This window comes from Neophocaena asiaeorientalis, unplaced genomic scaffold (genome assembly GCF_003031525.2).
Source record: "Neophocaena asiaeorientalis asiaeorientalis breed wild unplaced genomic scaffold, Neophocaena_asiaeorientalis_V1.1 scaffold102, whole genome shotgun sequence".
NCBI classification, from domain to species: Eukaryota; Metazoa; Chordata; class Mammalia; order Artiodactyla; family Phocoenidae; genus Neophocaena; species Neophocaena asiaeorientalis.
Genome location: NW_020175078.1, coordinates 3,594,685 through 3,617,918, shown reverse-complemented (window position 1 = coordinate 3,617,918; position 23,234 = coordinate 3,594,685). Strand labels below are relative to the sequence as shown.

The 23,234-nt window shown below is 43.5% G+C and overlaps 1 protein-coding gene across 1 annotated transcript; it reads right to left on the bottom strand.

Annotated features, from left to right (window-relative positions):
* Nucleotides 1–16,808: 16,808 nt before the first annotated feature.
* CXCR4 (C-X-C motif chemokine receptor 4) lies at nucleotides 16,809–20,571 on the bottom strand. The gene is made up of 2 exons (XM_024764126.1): nucleotides 20,454–20,571; nucleotides 16,809–18,390 (listed from the first exon to the last, which is right to left on the bottom strand). The coding sequence occupies exons 1-2, from the start codon at nucleotides 20,466–20,468 to the stop codon at nucleotides 17,344–17,346; spliced, it is 1,062 nt and encodes a 353-aa protein (XP_024619894.1). The 5' UTR covers nucleotides 20,469–20,571; the 3' UTR covers nucleotides 16,809–17,343.
* Nucleotides 20,572–23,234: the final 2,663 nt, after the last annotated feature.

The window sequence follows — 23,234 nt, the reverse complement described above, 5'->3', positions numbered from 1 at the left end:
CCGAAGAAAAAAAGAAAAAGAAATCTGTTGATTTTCCGTCCTTCTTCTTCAAATACAAATTTTCACTAAGTCCTACTGGTGGAACCTAAAAAATATATTTCAAATTCATCTAAACCCAAATTCATGTATGGCTACTGCACTACCTCCTAACTGATAACCTCATTTTGGTTTTGACCCCATATACCCCTCTCCTGACTGCAGCCAGAGACAGCTTTTTATTTATTTTTTTCTTTTAACATCTTTATTAGAGTATAATTGCTGTACAATGGTGTGATAGTCTCTGCTTTATAACAAAGTGAATCAGTTAAACATATACATATGTTCCCATATCTCTTCCCTCTTGCGTCTCTCTCCCTCCTAACCTCCCTATCCCACCCCTCTAGGTGGTGACAAACCACCGAGCTGATCTCCCTGTGCTATGTGGCTGCTTCCCACTAGCTATCTATTTTACGTTTGGTAGTGTATATATGTCCATGCCACTCTCTCACTTTGTCACAGCTTACCCTTCCCCCTCCCCATATCCTCAAGTCCATTCTCTAGTAGGTCTGTGTCTTTATTCCCATCTTAACCCTAGGTTCTTCATGACATTTTTTCCCCTTAGATTCCATATATGTCTGCTAGCATACGGTATTTGTCTTTCTCTTTCTGACTTACTTCACTCTGTATGACAGACTCTAGGTCCACCCACCTCACCACAAATAACTCAGTTTCGTTTCTTTTTATGGCTGAGTAATATTCCATCGTATATACGTGCCACATCTTCTTTATCCATTCATCCAATAGTGGACACTTAGGTTGCTTTCATCTCCTGGCTACTGTAAATAGAGCTGCAATGAAAATTTTGGTATGTGACTCTTTTTGAATTATGGTTTTCTCAGGGTATATGCCCAGTAGTGGGAATGCTGGGTCATATGGTAGTTCTATTTGTAGTTTTTTAAGGAACCTCCATTCCCACGTCAGAGGCACAGCACTGACTCCTGGCTGCAGCACCAAAAGCCTTTCATCCACACGGCTCAGAATAAAAGGGAGAAAAAGTAGAAAGAAGGAAAAAAAGAGGATAAAATTTTAAAAATAAGGTAAGATAAAATAAAGTTATTAAAATAAAAAATAATTATTAAGAAAAAAAATTTTAAGTAAAAAAAAAACAAACCAAAAAACGGACAGACAGATCGGGGCTCAGCTTTGGATTTGGCCCTGCCTCTGCGTGTAGGTCGCCGGAGGGCATCTGTTCTTCGCTCAGACAGGACAGGATTAAAGGAGCAGCTGATTCGGGGGCTCTGGCTCACTCAGGCTGCAGGGAGGGAAGGGCCCGGGGTGCTGGGTGAGCCTGCGGCAGCAGAGGCCGGGTTCTCCCGGGAGGGGAGGTGTGGAGAGTGATCTGTGCTCGCACAGAGGCTTCTTGGTGGCGGCAGCAGCGGCCTTAGCGTCTCATGCCCGTCTCTGGGGTCCGCGCTGATAGCCGCAGCTCGCGCCCGTCTCTGGAGCTCCTTTAAGCAGCGCTCTTAATCCCCTCTCCTCGCGCACCAGGAAACAAAGAGGGAAGAAAAAGTCTCTTGCCTCTTCGGCAGCTCCAGACTTTTTCCCAGACTCCCTCCCGGCTAGCCGTGGCGCACTAACCCCTTCAGGCTGTGTTCACGCTGCCGGTCCTCTCCCTGCGATACGACCGAAGCCCGAGCCTCAGCTCCCAGCCCCTGCCGGCCCCGGCAGGTGAGCAGGTAAGCCTCTCGGGCTGGGAAGTGCCGGTCGGCACGGATCCTCTGTGCGGGAATCTCTGTGCTCTGCCCTCAGCACCCCTGTTGCTATGCTCTCCTCCGCGGCTCCGAAGCTTCCCCCTCCGCCACCCGCAGGCTCCGCCTGCAAAGGGGCTTCCTAGTGTGTGGAAACCTTTCCTCCTTCACAGCTCCCTCCCACTGGTGCAGGTCCTGTCCCTATCCTTTTGTCTCTGTTTATTCTTTTTTCTTTTGCCCTACCCAGGTACGTGGGGAGTTTCTTGCCTTTTGGGAGGTCTGAGGTCTTCTGCCAGCGTTCAGTGGGTGTTCTATAGGAGCAGTTCCACCTGTAGATGTATTTCTGGTGTATCTGTGGGGAGGAAGGTGATCTCTGTGTCTTACTCTTCCGCCATCTTCTTCCTCTCTCCCAGAGACAGTTTTAAGAACTTAAATGCTTTATGTCATGTTCCTGTTTGAAACCTCTCAGTGCTGTCTCATTTTTATTAAGATACAGTCCTAAGTCCTGAACTTGATCCACTATGATTAGGTTTCTGCTTTCTTCCCTGACCTCATCCTGTGTCACTTTCTCCTCGCTCACCAGTCTTTAGCCACAGTAGCCATCTTTCCATTTCAGTTCCTTAAACACCCCAAGCCCTTTCCCACTCCAGACATCTTGATCATGTGTTGTCTCTACTAGGAAAGTTCTTTCCTTCCTTCTTTATCAGGTTGGTGCCTAGTCATCCTGCAGGCATCAGCTTAACCCCCTCTTCCCCAGCTCTCCAACTGTATTTCATAACAACCTAATCTTTTCATGTATAGTACATCAGAATTTATGACTATACATTAGATGGCAGCTCTGTTCCCTGCTATAATTGAAGCTCCATGGTGGCAGGGGCCATATTGGTGTTGTTCACCTCCATACACTCAGTATTATCATGGTGACTTTCACACAGTAGTTGCTCAATAAATCTAATACTTCCTCAAAGGAAGTAAGTAGGAGAGGAATCTGATGAGAGCAGAGATTAGGGAAACTTTATCTGCAAGAAATATGTAAAGGGGATTTTAGCTGGAGAGAGACATGATGTATTTGTTTCCTAGCATTACTGTAACAAATTATCACAAACTGGGGGTCTTAAAACAACAGAAATTCATTCTTTCATAGTTATGGATTTTGGAAGGCTGAAACCAAGGTGTCAGCAGGGCCAGATCTCTAGGAGAGGATCCCTCCTTGCCTCTTCTAGATTCTGGTGGTTACCAGCAATCCCTGGAGTTCCTTGGCTTGTGGCAGCGTTGCTCCGATCTTGCCTCTTTGTCCCATGGCCCTCTCCCTGTGTGCTTCTTTCTCTATGTCTCTTCTCTTCTTAGAAAGATAGCAGTCACATGGACTTTATGACCTACCTATTCCAATATAACCTCCTCTTAACTGATTACATCTACAAAGACCCTGTTTCCAAATAAGGTCAGATTCCGAAGTTCCAGGTGAACATGAGTATTTTGGGGAGGAAGCCGTTCAACCAATTTGCAGTATTCCAGGCAGGAGGTGAAAAAGGTCTGAACAATGTTGCAGTGAGAATCAAGAGGAAAGGATAAGACCAAATGACAGTTATGAGATAACAGACCATAGAATTTTAGGGCTGGAAGAGACCTTAGAGGCATTCAAAGCCTCTAATTAAAAAAAAAAAACTTTTCAAATTAAGCTTCTTATATCCTTCAAATAAGGGACCTCAGAGGTGGCTAGAAAGTGGGGGGCATAGGGAAGCTTTTCCTCGTCTATTACCGTTTGTTTAATCAGAACAATTATAATTTTATGTTTCACAGGCTGGGTGTCCACATATAATTTTGTTGAAAATTGGTTTTATTATATGTCTTGTCTAAATCTCTCATTTTGCTGATCAGGAAATTGCAGTCAGTCAAAGAACAAGACAGTGATTCAGAAGAAAATTGCATAGTGTGGACTGTTGGATTTAAGAATGTGGGAGAAGGCAACCAGAGTAGTATAGGAAACTTTCATGAAAGAGAAGAGGTTTAAACTTAGTGACCACACTTGTGAAATATGATGAGAAAAACAAAGTTCAATTGTCTTTGTTGTGATAAACCAAAGTTCTTCTGAACAGAGAACCCCCGTTTGGCCCTGTCCTTGGATGGGGGAAAAAGGACATGGTGGAAGGAGTCAGGAGATCTGGGTGTAATTCTGTCCTGCCCAGGTCACTGGGCAATAGACTGGACATATAGGCAAAGGAGAGGGAAGTGCCGCCGGTAGCATCCGGGTTTCACAAGTAAAGGACAGGAGACATTGGTGGTGTGGCAAGTGGGAGAAAATGGATTAGATGCAGATCTAGTTTCTAGAGGACGCCTTTTTGTTTTGGGTATATTGGGTTTGAAGTGACAGTGGAAAACTAAAATTTCAGTGAGTAAACCTGGAAGAAATAAGTCATTTTATGTGTCTATTTTGAGGCCCCCATCATCTTTTCATTTTAATGATGGACAGGGTAGTGTCTCCTCTTCCACGGTGTTCTCCCCAGTGTGCCCAATTCGAAAGGCACATTGTGGAGGTTAAAGAAATGGTGACCAGTGACTGGGACCCTCATCTCTCACCTGGACCATATACTTTCTGATTAAGTTGTCTTCCCAAGTCTACTCAGGCCCACTCTAATTTTTTTCCCCCATACTACAGTCAGAGTTATCATTTCAAAACATAAACCTGATCATGTTACCCAGTCCTGCTTTAAAATACTTTCCATTGCTCTTAGGCAGAGATCAAAGTGATGTGCCTTATGAGATTTGGCTAGGTCTAACCCTACCTTGAGTCCCAAGCCTCACTTGGTATGACTTCTCCCCCTGGCCTTGGAGATCTAGCCACACAGTCTTAGATTTGCTGACTCCTTCCTGCCCAGGGCCTTTGCGCATGTCCTCCATGCTGTCATTTCCTGTACCCCTTACTCTGTCCAAACACACATTCATCCTTAAGACGCCAGCACGGTCAACACTTCTTAGGGACTTCTTCCCTGCCTAGGACTAAGTCATTTTAGGTAAGTTTCCTTGGTTTCTAAGCCCAGTTCATAAATATGCATTTGTTGCCCTGGTTATTTGTTTAACTTTAATTCTCTTACTCTAGGTTCCATACGAGTAGGGACTATGTATGTTTTGCTGTGTTCAGCACCTAGCACAGAACCTGGAATGAATGAAAGAATGAAAGTTATAACTTCAAATGTTTGATTCCAAATCCTAATGTTGCATTCAAAAGTACACCCCCCTCCCCCGTTTTTCCCCCAAACCTGCTTTTCCCTATAGCAGCATATCGCACTTTAACAAAAATTTAAAATTTAAGTCTTCTTTCCACTATATAAATATTTGGCAAGTTAAAGTCATATCACGTGTTTAAAATGCATTTCCTTAAAGACCTAGATTTTGGCTATTAAAGCGCGTGCTGAGACACATTCCTATGTTTTAAAAGGAGAGAAATTGTTTGTATGGAATTAAAAAAAATCTCTACAAAAGCAGCTTCCTATTTTACCCTTCGAAGGCTGCAATAGTCATGAAGGTGCTACTCAGAACTCCTTTCAGCAGAAAACCTGCCTTGATTCCCCTTAGCTGACAGTCTCCAGCTGTGGGTGCCTTCAGAACCCCGCCCCAGCTTTCTAGCAGAGTCCTCCCAGGCAGCTGCCAGCCAATGACGAGCACTGTTGGAGCACCAGCATCTGGCCATTTCTGCCTTATGCAGGACTTCTCTAAAAGGCACCCCTTCCTCTGGAGCTCCCCGTTGGGTTAGCCAAGACTTTGTTGGATCTGCACGGTGGTCTGAGGCTCTCTCAATCCTGCTTTCTCCCCGAAGTCAGAGTCTAAGAGCTTTCTCTTTCAAATCCCCTTCCTCACTCTTTGCTCTTTCATGGGCTCTACCCTCCAGTAAACCTCTAGCACTCCTAACTCTGTCTCAGCATCTGCTTCTTAAAAAATCCAACCAATGCAGAGGGCTTCCAGTAATATAATGATATGCAATTAAAATGTTAGGGTTTTATTTATTTTGATTTTTCCCTGCTCCTTTCCCAGTTCATTGTCTCTGAAGATGTTTAGTAGCTCAATTTATAAGGCCTATTTCTGAAATGAAGAATAATTCTAGAAGGAGAATAAGTCCTTTGTTACTAGTCTGTAAGGTCCATGAGACCAGAGACTTTGTTACTGTCGTATCCCAGCACTTGACACATAGGAGGTGCTCAATGAACATTTGTTGAATGATTGGATGTATATTCAATCTTTTTTTTTTTTTTTGGTTTCTATTAAATAGAAGAGACAAGAATAAGACATACTATAATAGCATTTTAGATAGAGGCTATATTAGTTTGGTAAAGCTGCCTTAACAAAGCACTGAGACTGGGTGGCTTAAAGAACAGTACTTCCTTTTCTTACAATTCTGGAGGCTAGAAGTCTGAAATCAAGGTGTCAGCAGGGTTGATTGATTTCTTCTTTTGTCTCTTCTTGGCTTGTAGATGGCCATCTTCTCCCTGTATCTTTACATGATCTTCCCTTTGTATGTACCTATGTACTAATTTTCTCTTCCTATAAGACACCAGTCATGTTGGATTAGGACCCACCCTAGAAACTTGATTTTAAGTTGATTATCTCTTTAAAGAACCTATCTCCAAATACAGTCACATTCTGAGGGATTCAACATATGAATTTTTCAGGGGTACAAGTTAGCCTATAAACAGAGGCCCGTAAAGCAACTCTTTGGTTTTAAGTGTTTTAACTTGTCTTGGATACCAATGGAAGTAGAAATACAATAAAATAATATGAAAAATAAAAATTATATTTAAAAAGGCAAAGAATTAATACCCTTCCTCAAATGTCTAATTTATAGCCAAAGAGTTATATTAGTATATCTAAAAAACAGACAATGAGGTATAAGACCAAAGTGCTAGGGACTTCCCTGGTGGTCCAGTGGTTAAGAATTCGCCTTCCAATGCAGGGGACGCGGGTTCAATCTCTGGTAGGAGAGCTAAGGTCCCGCATGCTGTGAGGCAACTAAGCCCGTGCACCACAACTAGAGAAGCCAGTGCGCCACAACTACTGAGCCCGCGCGCTCTAGAGCCCAAGCTCCACAAGAAGAGAAGCCTGCATGTGCCACAACTAGAGAAGCCCGTGCACTGCAATGAGAAGCCCTTGCGCCGCAACTAGAGAGAAGCTCCTGCATGCCGCAACAAAGACCCTGCATAGCCAAAAAAAAAAAAAAAGATCAAAATGCTTTGGTAATTCCTGAGTGGACTTGTAATGTTCAAGTTACATGATTTATCTTGAAAAAGAAATGTTACAGCTCATAAATGACCATATGCTTGAAACTACCAGTGGAGATTTCTTTATTACATGGATTAAAAATCCAAATCAGACCAGATAATATCTTTATCATTAGGAAAATTTATTTCCCAGGACATAATAAAAATTATTAAATTATTACTTATTAAAATATTAATTTTATTTTAACTGTAGGAAAAATGTTAGTTTTTTCCTTTCTAGTCCTTTTGTCTACTTGGTTCCTCAGCCTATCTCAAGTAATAAAAGTAACAAACTTGTGGTATCCTCTCCACAAAAGTGAACATTGGTCTTTTTCTCCTGGCATTTCCTACCTCAGAAACTTGCATTATGTTACGTCTTGTAAACCACCATTGTTGTGTGTGGCTATGTTTTGGGGACTTACTAGAATGAAGGAAGTTCTTCCCCAACATGACATTTCCTTTCTAATACAATACAAAAATGGAGTATTTAGGGTTGACCACTTACACATTGTTCCCATTTCAGGCCCCACAGTATTGCCGTCATGTATGAATGCCTAACCTTTCAGAAATTTCCTTTAGGTTTTCTCGTATGTTTACTTTCCTGTGGGTTTTGAAAGACTTGACCTCTCTGGGAGAAGTCCTTTGAGAGACCCCAGATCCATATCACCTCTACTAGAGCCTTAACTGGACAGCTTTGTAAAGATGGTGCCATGACTATGTATTGATTTGCAACAGCTTCACTCACCATAAGCTCAGTCCAGTCTGTGGCTACTGCTACACAGCTCTGAATTCCATTCTCTTGTACTTGTGGAATTCTCTAGAATGCTTCCTTTAGATCATAACCTTCAGTTCAGAAACACTGGACTTTATCAAAGGCTCTACTTGGAATATAATGTTAAGATTTCTGCTACTAGTAAATTCTACTACTACATTCTATATACCTTCGGGGTAATATAAATGTCTGATATTTTAAAAATATCAAACTGTTTAAAAAACTGAGATATATTAAAAATTTTTAAGAGTTTATTTGAACAAAATTGACTGGAATTGGGCAGCACCAAATCGGAAGTGGTTAGGACCACTCCTCCACAAGAGCCAGGGGAAAAGACTTACCTAAAGAGGTACAGAAGCAAAGAAAGGAAATAATTTGATTGGCTATAGCTTTAAGCCTAGGTGGCTGTTCTTTAATTGACTGTCCTTAGCATTTTGGTTTTATAACCTTGAGGCATTTAAAAGCTTAGATTTTGGTTTGCTTAGTAGGCTGCCAGGGCATTAGAGCCTCAGTCTAATAATCTCCTTGTTTAATTAATTCAACACTGCAAATGCCTAGTTCCGTTCAGTTCAATAATCATTTATTTAGTACTTAGTTGGGCCCTGAGCCGATTTAAAAAAAAAAAGAAAGAACAAGAGTGGGTTCCTATCTTGGAGTGTTTATAGCCTAGGAAGGAGCTTATATACTTCTTTTCTCCCTGCCCTACACCTTTTAAAATAAGCTGATTATTTTTTCATTATTCATTGTAGTAAGTTTGGAAAATACAGAGAAATCCAAAAAAATATTTAAAATCAATCAAAAGGCCTATCACTTAGCTACTGCTAATAACATTTTTATTTATCTTTTTTATATGCATAGACTTAAAAAAAATTATAATCAGATAGTATGTACAGTAGAAGTTGTATGAAACCTGCTTCTTTCGTGTCACACCTCATACACATTTTCCAGTAGGCTTTGTAAACATCACTGAAGAAGCTAGATAATATTCCACTGTGTAGATTCACCATAGGTTCCTTAATCTTCATTTTGCTGCGAGATATTTAGATGATTTCCTATTTTCTTGTTATTCTACCTGAAAAACTCAGCTTTGCGCACAAAACATTTTTAGTATTTACTACTGTTTCCTGAAGTTAAAGATCCAGAAGTGGTCTCTCTGTGTGCAAGGGGGTGAACATTGAAGCTTCCAGGGCATCTGCCAGGGCTTTGGAAGGGTTTGGCCAGTTTATGCCTGACTAGCAGTGCTTAGTGATGCCTGGCTCACTGTGTCCTTGCACTTGGGAAACTGTTACTTTGAAAATATTTGCTAGTTTGATAAATGAGAAGCGGTGTGTGTTTTGATTTTTATTTATTTGGTTGCCAGTGGGGTTGAACGTGTCCTCATACTTTTGTTTATCAGTTTTATTTCCTCTTTTATGAACTGGCACTGTGTGTCCTTTCTCATTTTATTATTTCTTCCACATTGCTCTTCTTTTCCACTTCTTACAGATGGGATTTCAGCTCAGCCAGGGTTTTTTTTTTCCAGGGCCACTTTAGCCTATACAGCTTGTCTTCCTTTTTTCAGGACCCATGGTGACTGATCAGTTATTTTTGTACTGTCACACAGCTGTAACAGAAAGCCCATCTTAAACAGAAAGCACTACGCAGTTTCTTCAGTGTCTTCTCATGCCTTCTTATCTGAGACAGAAGTTGGGCCTCTCTCCTTGGGAAAAATGTTCTATAAAGTAGTGAAGTTCACTTGGAAACTCTCTTAGTAAGCGACATAATAGCGGCAGCCCCTTGGAGATTAATTTTGACGTTCCCATGAGGCACCTGAAGGCTAAAAGGGGATAGCAGAATTATCCTCATTCCCCCCAAAGCTGGGGTCAGGTCCAAAAAGGCTTTCTGCACCATTGATTTTTCTTGGGCTTTTGTGGCTCAGCTTGTGGCTGTGAAACACTATTCATCACCGTGGATTATGGCTTTTTCTTTTGTCCTGTTTACTGGCTGGAGAGTTGCTGCCAAAAGTTGTGACTGGCGATTATCACTTTGGAGAAGCAAATCTCATGTTGCTCACGCCTGAGGAAGGTTAGTCCGTGTGTATTCCAACAGCTCTGATGAGTGAACCATTGCTGTTCTAGCTACAGGGAGTTATAACAGGAGACGCCACCTTCACCTGTACTCCTGGAGATGAGAGTGATAGAGCACAAAAAGTGGATTAAAAAGGCAACTCTCCTATCCCAGGCCTTTCTTTTTTTTTTAAAATAAATTTATTGTTTTTATTTTTGGCTGCATTGGGTCTTTGTTGTTGCACGCAGGCTTTCTCTAGTTGCGGCGAGCGGGGGCCACTCTTGGTTGCTGTGTGAGGGCTTCTCATTGCAGTGGCTTCTGTTGTTGCGGAGCACGGGCTCTAAGCGTGCAGGCTTCAGTAGTTGTGGCTCATGGGCTTAGTTGCTCCGCAGCATGTGGGATCTTCCCAGACCAGGGCTCAAACCTGTGTCCCCTGTGTTGGCAGGCAGGTTCTTAACCACTGTGCCACCAGGGAAGCCCTCCCAGGCCTTTCTTCTCCAAATAATAGACCCAGTAAAGCAGCAGGATTTGGCCAACCAATAGGGCACAAATTATCACACAGACCCACACTGAGGTCCTACCTGTGAAAGCATTTTGTGGCTGGTAAAGTGCTTATAAATGGTAGGTGTCGTGTTTTTGCAAATACTTAAAGGTCACAGGTTCCCTGGGGTTCTTGGTGCCTTAAAGCTTAAAGAGTAAACTGTCTCATGTTAAGAGTTTCACATATTTATTCATGTTTATTGAATTTCTTCTGTATTTAAGCATTGTTTAGTTGTGGTCAGCAAACTACAGCCAGCAGGTCAGATTTGACCTGTCCCTGTTTTTCATAGCCTGGGAGCAAAGAATGGTATTTACATTTTTATAAAATGGTTGAAAAAAATTAAAAGAAAAATAATATTTTGTGATATGTGAAAATTATATGAAATTCAAACATCAGGGTCCAAAAATAAAGTTTTATTGGAACACAGACATGCTCATTCATTCATGTGTTGTCTCTGGATGCTCTCCTGCTACAATTGGCAGAGTTGAGTAGTTGTGACAGAAACTGCATGCCCTGTCAAGCCTAAAACATTTACTATCTAGCCCTTTACAGAAAAAGCTTTCGATCCCTGTTCTAGACACTGGAAATACAGCTATAAACAACATAGACATAGTCTTTGCGTTCATAGAGCTTACATTCATGTGTAACATCACTTTAAAGATGGCCCTGGTGGGACTCACCCTTGGTCCTGGCTTTAGAAACAGGTTCTAATCAACTGAGCTAACTTATGTAATTTTAGCCAACATTGGCACAACCTATGGAATCTGATTTCTCATCAAATCAAATCAAATCAAACAAGCCTATCAATTAACTATGTTAGACTGCAAAGGTCTCTGCACTTAAGACATTAAACTAGTTGGGAAGCAAAATTTGTTTAAAAATGAAAGAAAAGAATAATGGTAATGACACACAACAGTTGCTTTTAACTTTTCAAAAGCCTTTTGTGTGTGCTAGCTTACAAACTGCAGACTTCATGAGCTAAGAATTTAGGGTGGAAAAGCTCACTTTGGACTGATAGAGACTGAGTAGGCTTGCCAGAGGAAGTAGGATGTTGTCCAAAACGATGGTCATGATTTCATTCTTCAATCCCAGGGGCTTAACAAGTTGTCTCCTATGGACAGAAGTCCAAGAAACTGTCTTTGAGGCTCTTTCCCATATTCCACGGTTTGGCAGAATTTCTGCTTTTATCCTCATGGTGTAAATGGACAGCCTCCCTTGGGCTGGTGAAATAGGAAGACAGGGATTGGGAGCTTCTCACCCAGCTTGGGAGGTGGGCAGGGATCTGCTCTCCCCTAAATGCGGAATCAGTGGAAGCAAGACTTGGGGGACAGGTATTAAATAATAGAAAAATTGGGTGGGAGGGCGAAAACTTTGATTTCTTAAAATGTAAGGAAGTTGGAAAGTCTGAGAGTCCTTTAGCTAACTTTCCAGCATGTCTAGAACACCAAAGGATTAGTTCTTCCACTATACCATGAGCAACATTCATACCTGCATGGCCCAGGGTTTTGTTCAATAAATGGTTCAATAAAAGAATGGCTGATAAAAAAGAATGAAATATTGCTATTTGCAGTGACAAGGATGGACCCAGAGATTATCATACTAAGTGAAGTAAGTCAGACAGAGAAAGACAAATATTATATGATACCACTTATATGTGGAATCTAAAAAATAATACAAAACAGAAACATAAAACAGAAACGTACTCTATATAAAAACAGAAACGTACTCTGTATAAAACAGAACGTACAAAGTGTACTCTATATAAAACAGAAACGTACTCACAGACATAGAAAACAAACTTATGGTTACCTAAGAGGAAAGGGTTGGGGGAGAGGGATAAATTAGAAGTATGGGATTAACAGATACGAACTACTATACATAAAATAGATAAGCAACAAGGATTTACTGTATAACACAGGGAACTGTCAATATCTTATAATAACCTATAAGGGAAAATAATCTGAAAAAATATATTTATAACTGAATCAGTTTGCTGTACACCTAAAACTAACACAATATTGTAAATCAACTATACTTCAATAAAGAAAAAGAGAATGGCTGAAAGAGTAAAGAAGGAAGTCAAGTCTCACACAAACATTAATCAGAATGCTTAGAGCATAGTGTGCTCTCAGGAATACAAATTTATGGGTGTTCATTCATTAGCTCATTCAGCAAGTATTTATTGGGTCCTGCTATGTGCCAGGCACTGAAACCCATTTTATTTCAATGACTAATAGTGAAAACCTTTCTCAAATGTCAGTGTCTGCTTTGTTGCTTTAAAAAGTACAACCAGGCAAGTGTCCGGTATTGAACCCTAAAGAGGACTGGAGAGCATGGAGGATCTTTTTGACCTCATGGTTATTACCCTGGCTAATGTCATAGAAAATAATAAAGTTACTATAATGCTTAAGAAGGCACACTCTGCTGTCAGACTGCCTGGTGTCAAAGCTTTACCACTCATTAAATATATGGCATTGGGTTAATTTTGCCTCAATTTCTCCATCTGTAAAACAGGAAAATAATATTTCCTACTATATAAGGCTGCTGTGAGATTAAATAATCAATGTATTATTTAATGTAGGAAACCCTCAAAGTGAATGGTAACTGTTTTTGTTATCACATAGGATTGGGCCTAGAAAAGATAGAGATGTTTGGACTGAATATATTGAGAACATGAGGACATGCCCCAGACCTTGGTGGTTCTGTTTTAATGCCATTTATAGTATACATAGCAGAAAGAGCATAACCCCTTTATTTGTAGTTTAACTCTTTGACTGTGTCCTCGCCTGAAAATGCAGATAGCAATATCATCTAACTGATGGGCTCTTTGTGTGTGGATCACATGTATGAGAGTGCCTGGAATTTAGTGAGCTCTCAATAAATATTACTTTCCTTCTGACAGAGTCAAATATGAGGAAGTAATTCCCTTTGATTAAGAGTTTTGATGAGTTCTAGTTAATTGAACTGTAATATGTAAATCAACTTAATCGTGGACCGGCTCTGCCAGATAAACACCCAGCACCTGGTATGGTTTGGTTGAGCACCTTTATTTGTTTGATTTTGAAAAATTCTTTCCCTTTTTGTGGCTTTCTTAACATTGTGGATCCTCCAGCTCAGCCTTCAAGCAGTTTAGCATTTCCAGTTGAAAGAAGGATTTTCAGAAGGTTTTAGAAGATTTTAATTATGGGACTTAACAGGATTGATTTAAATTAATCCAAATCAGTTGCAGACAATGGAACAATGGGCTGGTACCTTTTATTTTTCAAATAAAAGGAGAAAGATGGGAAGTGTTCCTAGTTGAGTCACAGGCTGTGGTGAGGATTAAATGAGTAAACATTGTGGTCTTTAGAGCGACAGATATTGGGTGGGAACTAGAGAATCATCAGCAGTCACCCTTTACCATGTATTTCCCTTTGTGGGATGTCTTCTTAGAATGGCAGGAAAGCAGAAAACAAACAGAAAGATATGTTTATTATGACAAAGTAACATTGAAATCAGGGTGAAAGAGGATTGTGTGAGTTGAGTAAAGTGGGGGTAAAAAAGCATTGAAATGAGACAGAGTAAAGGAGGCAAAAGGGAGACCTTGGGACCCTGTCCAGTGATAATTTCATGAAATTATGCTGGTTGGATGTATCCTTATTCTGATAATAATTTTCATCCCATGGCCATCACCTTAAAAACTTCTCCTCAGTCTTGAACACTGTTGACACTTTGGGCTGGGTAATTGTTGTGGGTGCCTGTCCTGTACATCGTAGGATGTTTAGCAGCATCCCCTGGTCCCTACCCACTAGATGCCAGTAGCACCTCACCTACCCTTCAGTATGATAACCCAGAATGTTTCCGGACCTTACTAAATGTTCCCTGGGGGGCAAAAATCACCCCCAGTTGAGAACCACTGCTCTGAAAGGATTTGTCTCCACTACTTTATGGGTCCCTGAGGCTCCAACATTCTTCTTAAGCCATTCCTTTGGCTAACTTTTGGATCTCTCCAGCACTGACCAGATAAGCCACTTTGGCAGCCAAGTGGAGACCTCCTCAAAGTGGGCTGGGTAAATCCCCACAATGCCAGGCTCAGTGCCACATTTCCAAGTGTTGGGGCCGCCTAGATTATTTTCTAAGGTAATGTGAATCTTGTCTCCAGCGGTCCTTGACCCTCTTAAGTGAGTATTACCTGGGAATAATGACAACTCAATTCTGTCTGTGGTGCCTTTATTTACTGACGGTAAGCTTGGAGAAAGTCACAGACACTTAGTTGAAATTATTAAAATAAAGCCTGTAGGTTATCCTCTTAAAAGAGTACCCCAGAATGATTACTTGAATATAGTAATCAAGTATAGGCATAACCACAAAAGGAGGCTGAGAAGCCCACAGTAGGGAGAGCTGAATTGCCAAGTGGCATTTTAGGAAAACAAAGGCTTGGCAAGATAAAAACATCCACTTTCCTCCCCAGTTACAGGCTTAATGTTATTAATAACTCAGATGTCATATTTACGCCATTATTGGCAGCATGCATACAATTTAAATATTTTAGCTTCCATTATACAACTGGATCTATATTACTGACCTTCAAGGGCCCCATTCATAAGGGATGAGGAAAGGGAACAATCAGCTACTTCATGCAAGGGCTGACCAGCAGACTGGGTTTCCCAGCATTGTCAGACAAACCACCACACAGGGAATGCTTTGGAGCCGCTTGGAAATGGCAGGGTCAGGACAGAGAATGATAGGGGTGGGGGAGCTTTCAGGGAAGGGAGAGAGCCAAGGCTTTTTTTCTTTTTGAAAAAGAGATATCCCACCTTTGTTCCAAAGGAGAATGAAATATCCATTAAGACTGGTGATGCTGGGAATTTTGTTTCAGCTCAGTTCCTTTTGTTGTGACTCCTGGGCAGAGGTGAGGAATCTGGGGTGACAAGGTTTCAAGCTAAGATGAGAAAGAAAAAGAATTCCTTCCAAGGATTTCTTCTATTGTCTCCTCAAGAATAAATATTTATAGAGAAAGTTCAAGTGAAGTCTTTTACAATGGTCACGGCTTTAAGACTAAGCCTTTGAGAGAAAACATGTAAAACTATGCTTAAATGAAGGGTGATCCAATTAGGCTTCCCAGGGTAAAAAACCAAGAAACCTCAAGATAATTTCCTATGTAAAATCTAATTGTGTTCTCAAGTGGAATAGGAATACTACTTTGAATTATCCCAGCTCCATAGACTGCAGCAAAAATGTACAGCCAAATTGGATTCTATTTTAATTAATTAAATTATTTCCCTTCACAGGATCTATAATTTGTCTTCAACAAATGTGATTTGCCTCAGAAAGATAAGACATTGCAATTTTTCCTCCAAAATGGATTTTCTGTGCCAGAAACAATTATGAAAAGTAGACCAAATATTGCCTTATTTATATCCTGGTTATTATCTTTGAGGGCATGCCTGGAGTGCCGTGTGTGTGTCACAAAGTGAGACAGGTATGGCTACCATAGTTCAGAAATTATCTTTGAATGGAGACCGGAGCTGAAATGTACTCAAGAGCTTGGGGCTTGCACAATGGTAGTGTAAATAGCTGCGGGTGATGTTACATAAGACTCCAAAATCTTGTGCAAAACGTGGGCAATGGGGAGCTTGCATCAATGGACCTTTCTTCTGAGCTCTGAAAGCACCAATTTAACTTTTATCTGCTTGGCTGAACCCTTGAGGTGCTAGATGTTGCAATAGATTAAGTGTTGAGATTTGCATAGAAGATATTGCAAGAGGGGTATTTTGGGCATGGTTAATTTTATGAAGAAAACATTCACTTTTGGCTTTTATTTTCAATAGCATTTCAGTTGCCTTATGACCAGGTGTTCTGGGGGACAACAGTGGGTAATGGTTAAGAGCAAGGGCTGGAAGGATGAATGGAGTCAGCTCCTGGTATGTCCCCTTGAAAGTGCAAGTTATGGCAAGTCTCTGAACCTCAGTCTCCTTGCCTGTCAAAAGGGTGTGACGACATCTAGATTGAGAGGCGTAGATGAGAAGAGCATACAATGCCTGGCTGGCACAGACCTGGAGTACACAAGGGGATGATAGTAGTAAAATCTAAAACATGGGATTGCATACCTTTTCTTCTTTATGCACATTTATCCTTTGGGAAGATTATCTTTCATAGGAATATGTACTGGCTGGATATTTCTAAACTTCCATGAGTTAAGAGTGTTAAGACTTCAGATACTGAAGTCACATTACCTGGTTTGAGATATTCATTGTGCTTACTTACTATACTTTGACCAAGTCACTTAGGCTTTCTGTACTTTGGTTTCCTGCTCTACAAAATGTTAGTAGTAATAGAACCAGAGCCTATCATAGAGTTGTGATAAGGATTAAGTAAAATATTACAACTAAAATACCTAGGACAGGATCTGACATACCATGCAGGTATCTACTGTTATTTTTGACTTCTGCCAGCCAAAGGAATGTCAATAGAAATCAGAACATAACACTAAGTAGGTTTATCATGTACTTTTATTAACAACTTAATACAAGGCTGTACATTGTAGGTACTGAAATCAACCCACTCCTGCAAACTGAAAAACCAGCATTTCTATACCACTTCAGGCTTTGGTTAAAAGTGCCATCTTCTACAGGCAAAATCACATAGTGTAACCAAACAATTTAAGAGCAGGAAGAGGAAAATGTTCCACTGGAATGGACAGATTATTTATTTACAAACAGCTGAGGATACTTTCTAGCTTAAGTGATTTCACTATACACTCTGGAATGTTCAGTTCCCTTTCCTACGGTCCTACAATGACATACAGCAACTAAGAACTTGGCCACAGGTCCTGCCTAGACGCTCATCAACATGAAACAACAACAAAAAATATTTATATAAATAAGTCAATTAAACCTCACAAAAACTAAAGGCACACAAGATAAAAAGTCCAACAGTCGATAAAAACTGTACAGTGTTGGTCAGTCTTTTATATCTGAAAAAATGTGTAACTTCAGAAAAAGTTCTTTAATGTATAAAAGTCCAGTGTTAGCTGGAGTGAAAACTCGAAGACTCTGACTCAGTTGAAACAGAAGAATGTCCACCCCGCTTTCCCTTGGAGAGAATCTTCAGGCTGGACCCTCTGCTCACAGAGGTGAGTGCATGCTGGGCAGAGGTTTTAAATTTGGCCCCAAGGAAGGCATAGAGGATGGGATTCAGGCAACAATGGAAAAAGGCTAGGGCCTCGGTGATGGAAATCCACTTGTGCACAGTGCTCTCAAACTCACACCCTTGCTGGATGATTTCCAGGAGGATGAAGGAGTCGATGCTGATCCCAATGTAGTAGGGCAGCCAGCAGGCAAAGAAAGCCAGGATGAGGATAACTGTGGTCTTGAGGGCCTTTCGCTTCTGGTAGCCCTTGGAGTGGGACAGCTTGGAGATGATAATGCAATAGCAGGACAGGATGACGATACCCGGCAGGATAAGGCCAACCACGATGTGCTGAAACTGGAACACCACCAACCACAAGTCGTTGGGATAGAAGCGGTCGCAGATGTACCTCCCATCCCCCTCCTTGACGTTGGCAAAGATGAAATCGGGAATAGTCAACAGGAGAGCAGGTATCCAGACACCAACATAGACCACCTTTTCAGCCAACAGCTTCCTTGGCCTCTGACTGTTGGTGGCGTGGACGATAGCCAGGTACCGGTCCAGACTGATGAAGGCCAGGATGAGGACACTGCTGTAGAGGTTGACTGTGTAGATGACATGGACTGCCTTGCACAGGAACTTCCCAAAGTACCAGTTTGCCACGGCATCAACTGCCCAGAAGGGAAGTGTGAGAACAAAGAGGAGGTCTGCCACAGACAGGTGCAGTCTGTACTTGTCTGTCATGCTTCTCAGTTTCTTCTGGTAACCCATGACCAGGATGACCAATCCGTTACCCACTATGCCAGTCAAGAAGATGATGGAGTAGACAGTGGGCAGAAAGATACGGTTGAAATGGGCATTTTCCTCCCGGAAGCAGGGTTCCTTTATGGAGTCATAGTCTCCTGAGCCCAAGTCATCCTCTGTGTAATTATCTGAAGAGAATATCTGAAAAAGGCAAGGGAATGGACATTCACTTTCAAGTTCAGCAGGCATTCCCGAAGTTCCAAACAATGTTTCTGGTATTTTAAAAAAGCAATTTATAAAAACCAACTCAGCCCGGCCTGCTTCAGGAAATTCTGCTCCCACTAAAGTACTGGGGTCAGAGCACAAGGGAATTATTCTAGACTCCTACAACTCTCCTCCCATCTTCCCCCATAGTCGCTTCATTATATCTCTCATTAGGAGAACCAGTTACAAAATTCTTTGTTCAAAACAAGAGGGCGATGAGATTCTTTGGGTTCCAAAGTCACATCTTTGCTAACTCTTCTGCCCCGCCCACTAGAGGGAAGGAAAAACCTTGGGAGGAAAAAAAAACCAAAGCAAAACACAAAGAGGCCACTCCTAGGCGGCATGATGGTGGGACTGGGAGTAGAATCTCGTGTTCCGAGGAGCTGGGATTAACTTTCTCTATGAAGATTCGCCAGGAGAGGGAAGAGGGGAGGAAGAAGCACTGCGGGGTCCCTAAGACTCTTACTCTAAGGCATGAAACACTGTTTTCTCCACGACTGTCTAAACACAAACCATTCCGTACTTCAAGCAACACGTAGTGGGGAAGGGAATGCGGTCTTAAACGAAGGGCTTTGGCGCTTGAGGGCGGGGGTGGGGTGTCAGAAGCGGGGAACCCTCACTCCCACCGGCGCCGCTCAGGGGCGTGGGTTTCTCTGCCAAACCCATGTTTATCACTTGGCGCCTTTGGGACGTTAGCGAGCACAGCATTTTAATGGGAGGGGAAAGTCACGGGGTCTGCACCCGTGGTCCTCGCCCCGAGTTTCATTTCCTCACTCTCCCGGGTCGCTTCCCATCCCGCCACGGATCCAGTTAATGGGGTGGGAGGTCTGCAAGCTGGAAACCTCCAGGCGGAGGGCGCGCTGGGGGCCGGGTGGTCCAGCTCCAGCCTTCCGCGCGGTCCACCACGCCCACCGCCGGCAAGCAGTGGCTCCAACGGTTTGGCCCCGCCGCACGCCAGGCGCGGTCCTGCAGGGTGCTGGGGAGAGATTGGGCAGCTCCGCCGCGGGAGCCTTTGAATCGCGCGCCGCTGGGGGAAACGAAAAGCCTCCCTACCAAGGGGATTTCAAAAGGCTCCAGGAAACCACCGACGGTTAACTGGCGCAACCGGGCTCGGTGAGAGCCCAACTGTCCCCACTTGCACCTGCGTGTCTGCGCCACAACTACCGGCAGCACAGGTGCCCTCCCAGCCCTTCACTCCACCCTTAGTCCCCGCCGCGCACACCTCGGGGTGCTGCTGCACCGTGACCGTTTATATACTCCTTCAACTTCTGCACGACCCCCAACTCCAGAAGCCCGGGGCCCACTCGCGGCGCTGGCGACGCCCGCGATGTCTCTCCCTCAATCCTCAGTGGCGCGGGCTGCTCCCGGCCACCTCCCTGATGCGGCCAACGCGCAGACACCTCAGCCAAGCGGCACGGTGGGTCCGCCCTCTGCTCCCAGTGCCCGGGCACTGGCACAGCTCCGCGGGCAGCAGAGTTTAGCGAACACGCGCCCAACACCAAGAGTGGTCCCCAGACGCCTTTGCTCCTGAAGTTAACCAGGGGCGCAGTCTCCCTCTGGGAACTCAGCCCCGGCGCGCCGCCCTCCACCTCCAAATTCAGATCATGTAATTCGCTCCAAAAGAAACCCCCGCTCCCCCGAGTAAGAGACCCACGGTCTCTGGCAGCGCGCACATCTTCTCTGCACTTGTGCACAGAATGTTCTGTTTGCAAACAGCGTGCAAACCCGGCGCGCGCCGCAGAACTCAAGGGGGAGACACATGCAGCCACCGAAAACGGTCGTTCCCATCTTTTCTCCTCTACTTAGAAAAAGATTTCAGTCCAACCCCCCCCCCCCAACCCCGACTGTAGCCAAGCGCACGAAAACTCCTTTCTATGCCCCTTCTCGGGGGCACGGGCACCTCCAATATTCTGGTCGTTTCTGCCCGCTCGGAGAGGGGTTGCGCTCTAAATTCATGTGTTTGTAATACGTTTAAGAAAAAGCAGGTTGAAACGACTTACATGGAACCCGTCCATGGTAATCGCTTGCTCTCCAGCCGCGGGGGCTACCGGAGTACTCAAGTCCTAGGAGACACTTTGCTACCTGCTGCCACAGCCAACAAACTGAAGTTTCCAGTCGAAGCTGGACTTTTATAAAAACACGCTCCGCGGGCGGCGCATGCGCCGCGCGGGTGGGCGGGAGGGCGGGGCGGGGAGAAAGGCGGGGTGGGGAGGGAGAGGGGCAGATGAGCGGGTGGAGGCCGCGAGGGAGGGGCGAGGGGGTAAGCACTCAGGCGGCCCCCGCAGGCTAAGCCAGGGAAGCCCCTCAGCGGCTCCCTTTAGCTCTAGCTCGCGATCACCTCGTGAGTCTAGAGCTGTGGAGGGCGTCCCGGAGGCGTGCCGCAACTTGGGAAAGCAGGATGCGCCTGCAGGGAGGTTGAAAGCGCGGGCGACCGACGCGTCCCTGTGTGGGGCGTCTATCCTTGCTCACGTGGGTGGCATTCCAGACCCGGGAAGGCTACAGATGGAGACACTGAGGCCCAGAGAGGGGAAATGACTTGCCAGAGTAACCCGACCAATAGGCGGCAATGCTGGCATCGGGTCCAACATCTGACTCCATTCCCTGCTCTTTCAGCACATGCAATCCATTCAGGAAATGAAATAAGTAAAGATTCTTTCTTCAGAGCACAACTGTGTATAACTAGGCATGCACATCCACAGTAATAGTACTAGAGTCAGGAAACACTTTCAGAAGAAGGTAGGATGATTTGGCATAATTCTGGGGGGAGGCTGTGATAGAGAAGTAGGTATGTATTCCCGGGTAACCAATTCGTGAATAGTACTTAAAAAAAAAGAAAAAAAAAATATATGCTTTGTTCTCTTAGAGAAACTTAGCGAATAGTACTTTTGTAACATATCACAAGGTACTTGCACAGAATCATTCATTCCCACAACACCCTGTGGGTGTTACCATTACAGAGATGCATTCAGTCAACAGATATTTAGTGAGGGCTGACTGCATGCCATGCACTGTTCCAGGCGCTGGGGATACAGCGGTGAACCTGGCAAAGCCCCCAGGCGGAGGAAACAGGAAGGAGACCTGCAGAGATGATATGCCAGGGTTGGCAGGAGATTCCAAGCGGACTCGAACCCACATCTACCGGCCCCGCATCTGCAGTCCGACCCAATACGGAGGACAAGCCTTGGCAGCGGTAAGAAATTAGGTTGGAGAGCAGGGCGGGGTGGAATTGGGGTGGAGTCTGGACGCTTAACCCCAGACGTCAGGGGTTTGCAGTGGGCGCCCAGACAGTGCTTTCCATTATCGCGCCACTTCCCACCCACGGAGAGCCTGGGTGGGGCCGGGGACCCAGTGAAGGACGGGGCCGAGAATTAGTGCGACCGACCGCAGGCGGGGGTGACCACAGGAGTGACAGCGGGGACCGAGGTGTGAGCGTCAGCCGCCGGGAGAGGTGGTTGCACTGCGACGCGGACTCCAGACGCCTCCCACCCTGGGACCCTCGCGAGAAGAGGGCTTGCCCAGACTGGACCTTAAGCACCACCCCCTTTTTCTTCCAGATGAAACCTTTCAATCTGGAGGTGTTCCAGAGACAGTGGGTAGGCTGGGAACTGTATGTCTACAGAGCATAAGCTTTTCCTCTTTTGTCTGGACCCTTTCCCTAATATTTGTCGGTGAAGGTCCTCATCTACTGAAAGCTGATATTGGAGTTAGGAGGTGGGACTCTCAGAAACTGTCAATTTAGGACACAATAATGATGGGATAAAATCGGACATAATATTATGTTATGTATAATTTTTTTTAAGTCTTAAAAGCACTTTAAATTTTGATAAATCATTAATAAAATGTCGGGATCTTCACATTTCCATAAACCAGGTAGGACAGGCATCCTATCGGCTGAAGGGCTGGAGTTTCAGACAGGTTCCACGGCTTGCTTTTCTTGAAGCTTAGTAGTGGCAGAATGTTTTGACCCAGAATGTCAGCAGCATTGTACCTCAAAACTCTTATCTTCACAATGGCTAAAACCTGAAAAGTGGAATCTCCCAAACCCACCCAAAAAGGGGAGAGAAGGTAAATCCAGAGTAAAATGATTTGCACAATAAATATTTGTTGATTGTTTGCAGACAAAAGAAAGCTCCTTTCCTTTATCTGAGCACTCCTTTACATCCTTTTAGGTATATTGCTAGAAGGAAGAAGATAGTTAAGAGAACAATGAAATGCTATTTCGTGACTATCAAATTAGGCAAAAAATTTTCTTTGCAAAGATAATATTGGGTCTCAGGATTTGATAAGACCAACTGTCTCTCGCCTGTGGCTGGTGGGAATGTGGGTTGGGACAATCCTTTGTGGAAAACACTTTATATTCAGCAGGAACCTTAGAACAGTAATTCCATAAGTTTCTATGGAAACTTATCCTAAAGAAATAGGATTTTGCAACAAAAGTATTCACGTTCACAGAGGCATTTTTATAATAGTGAAGTATCTGAACAGCCCTAAGTGTCCACTGTTAGTAGAATAGCTGAGAAAACGTTGGTACATCCATATGTGGAATTCCATATGCCCATTGCAAATGATGTTTGCAAAGAATTTTTAATGACAGAGGAAAATGCTTATGAAACAAAGGTACAAAAACCAGGATTCCGAACTGTGTATATAGTGTGATCTCAGTTATGTTAAAATTAGGAGAAGGTTGGAAGGAAAGCCAAAGTGTTTATAGGAGTTTTCATTGGGTACAGAATTATATTTGATTTTTTACTTTGTTCCTTGCGTTTTACTGTGCTTTCCAA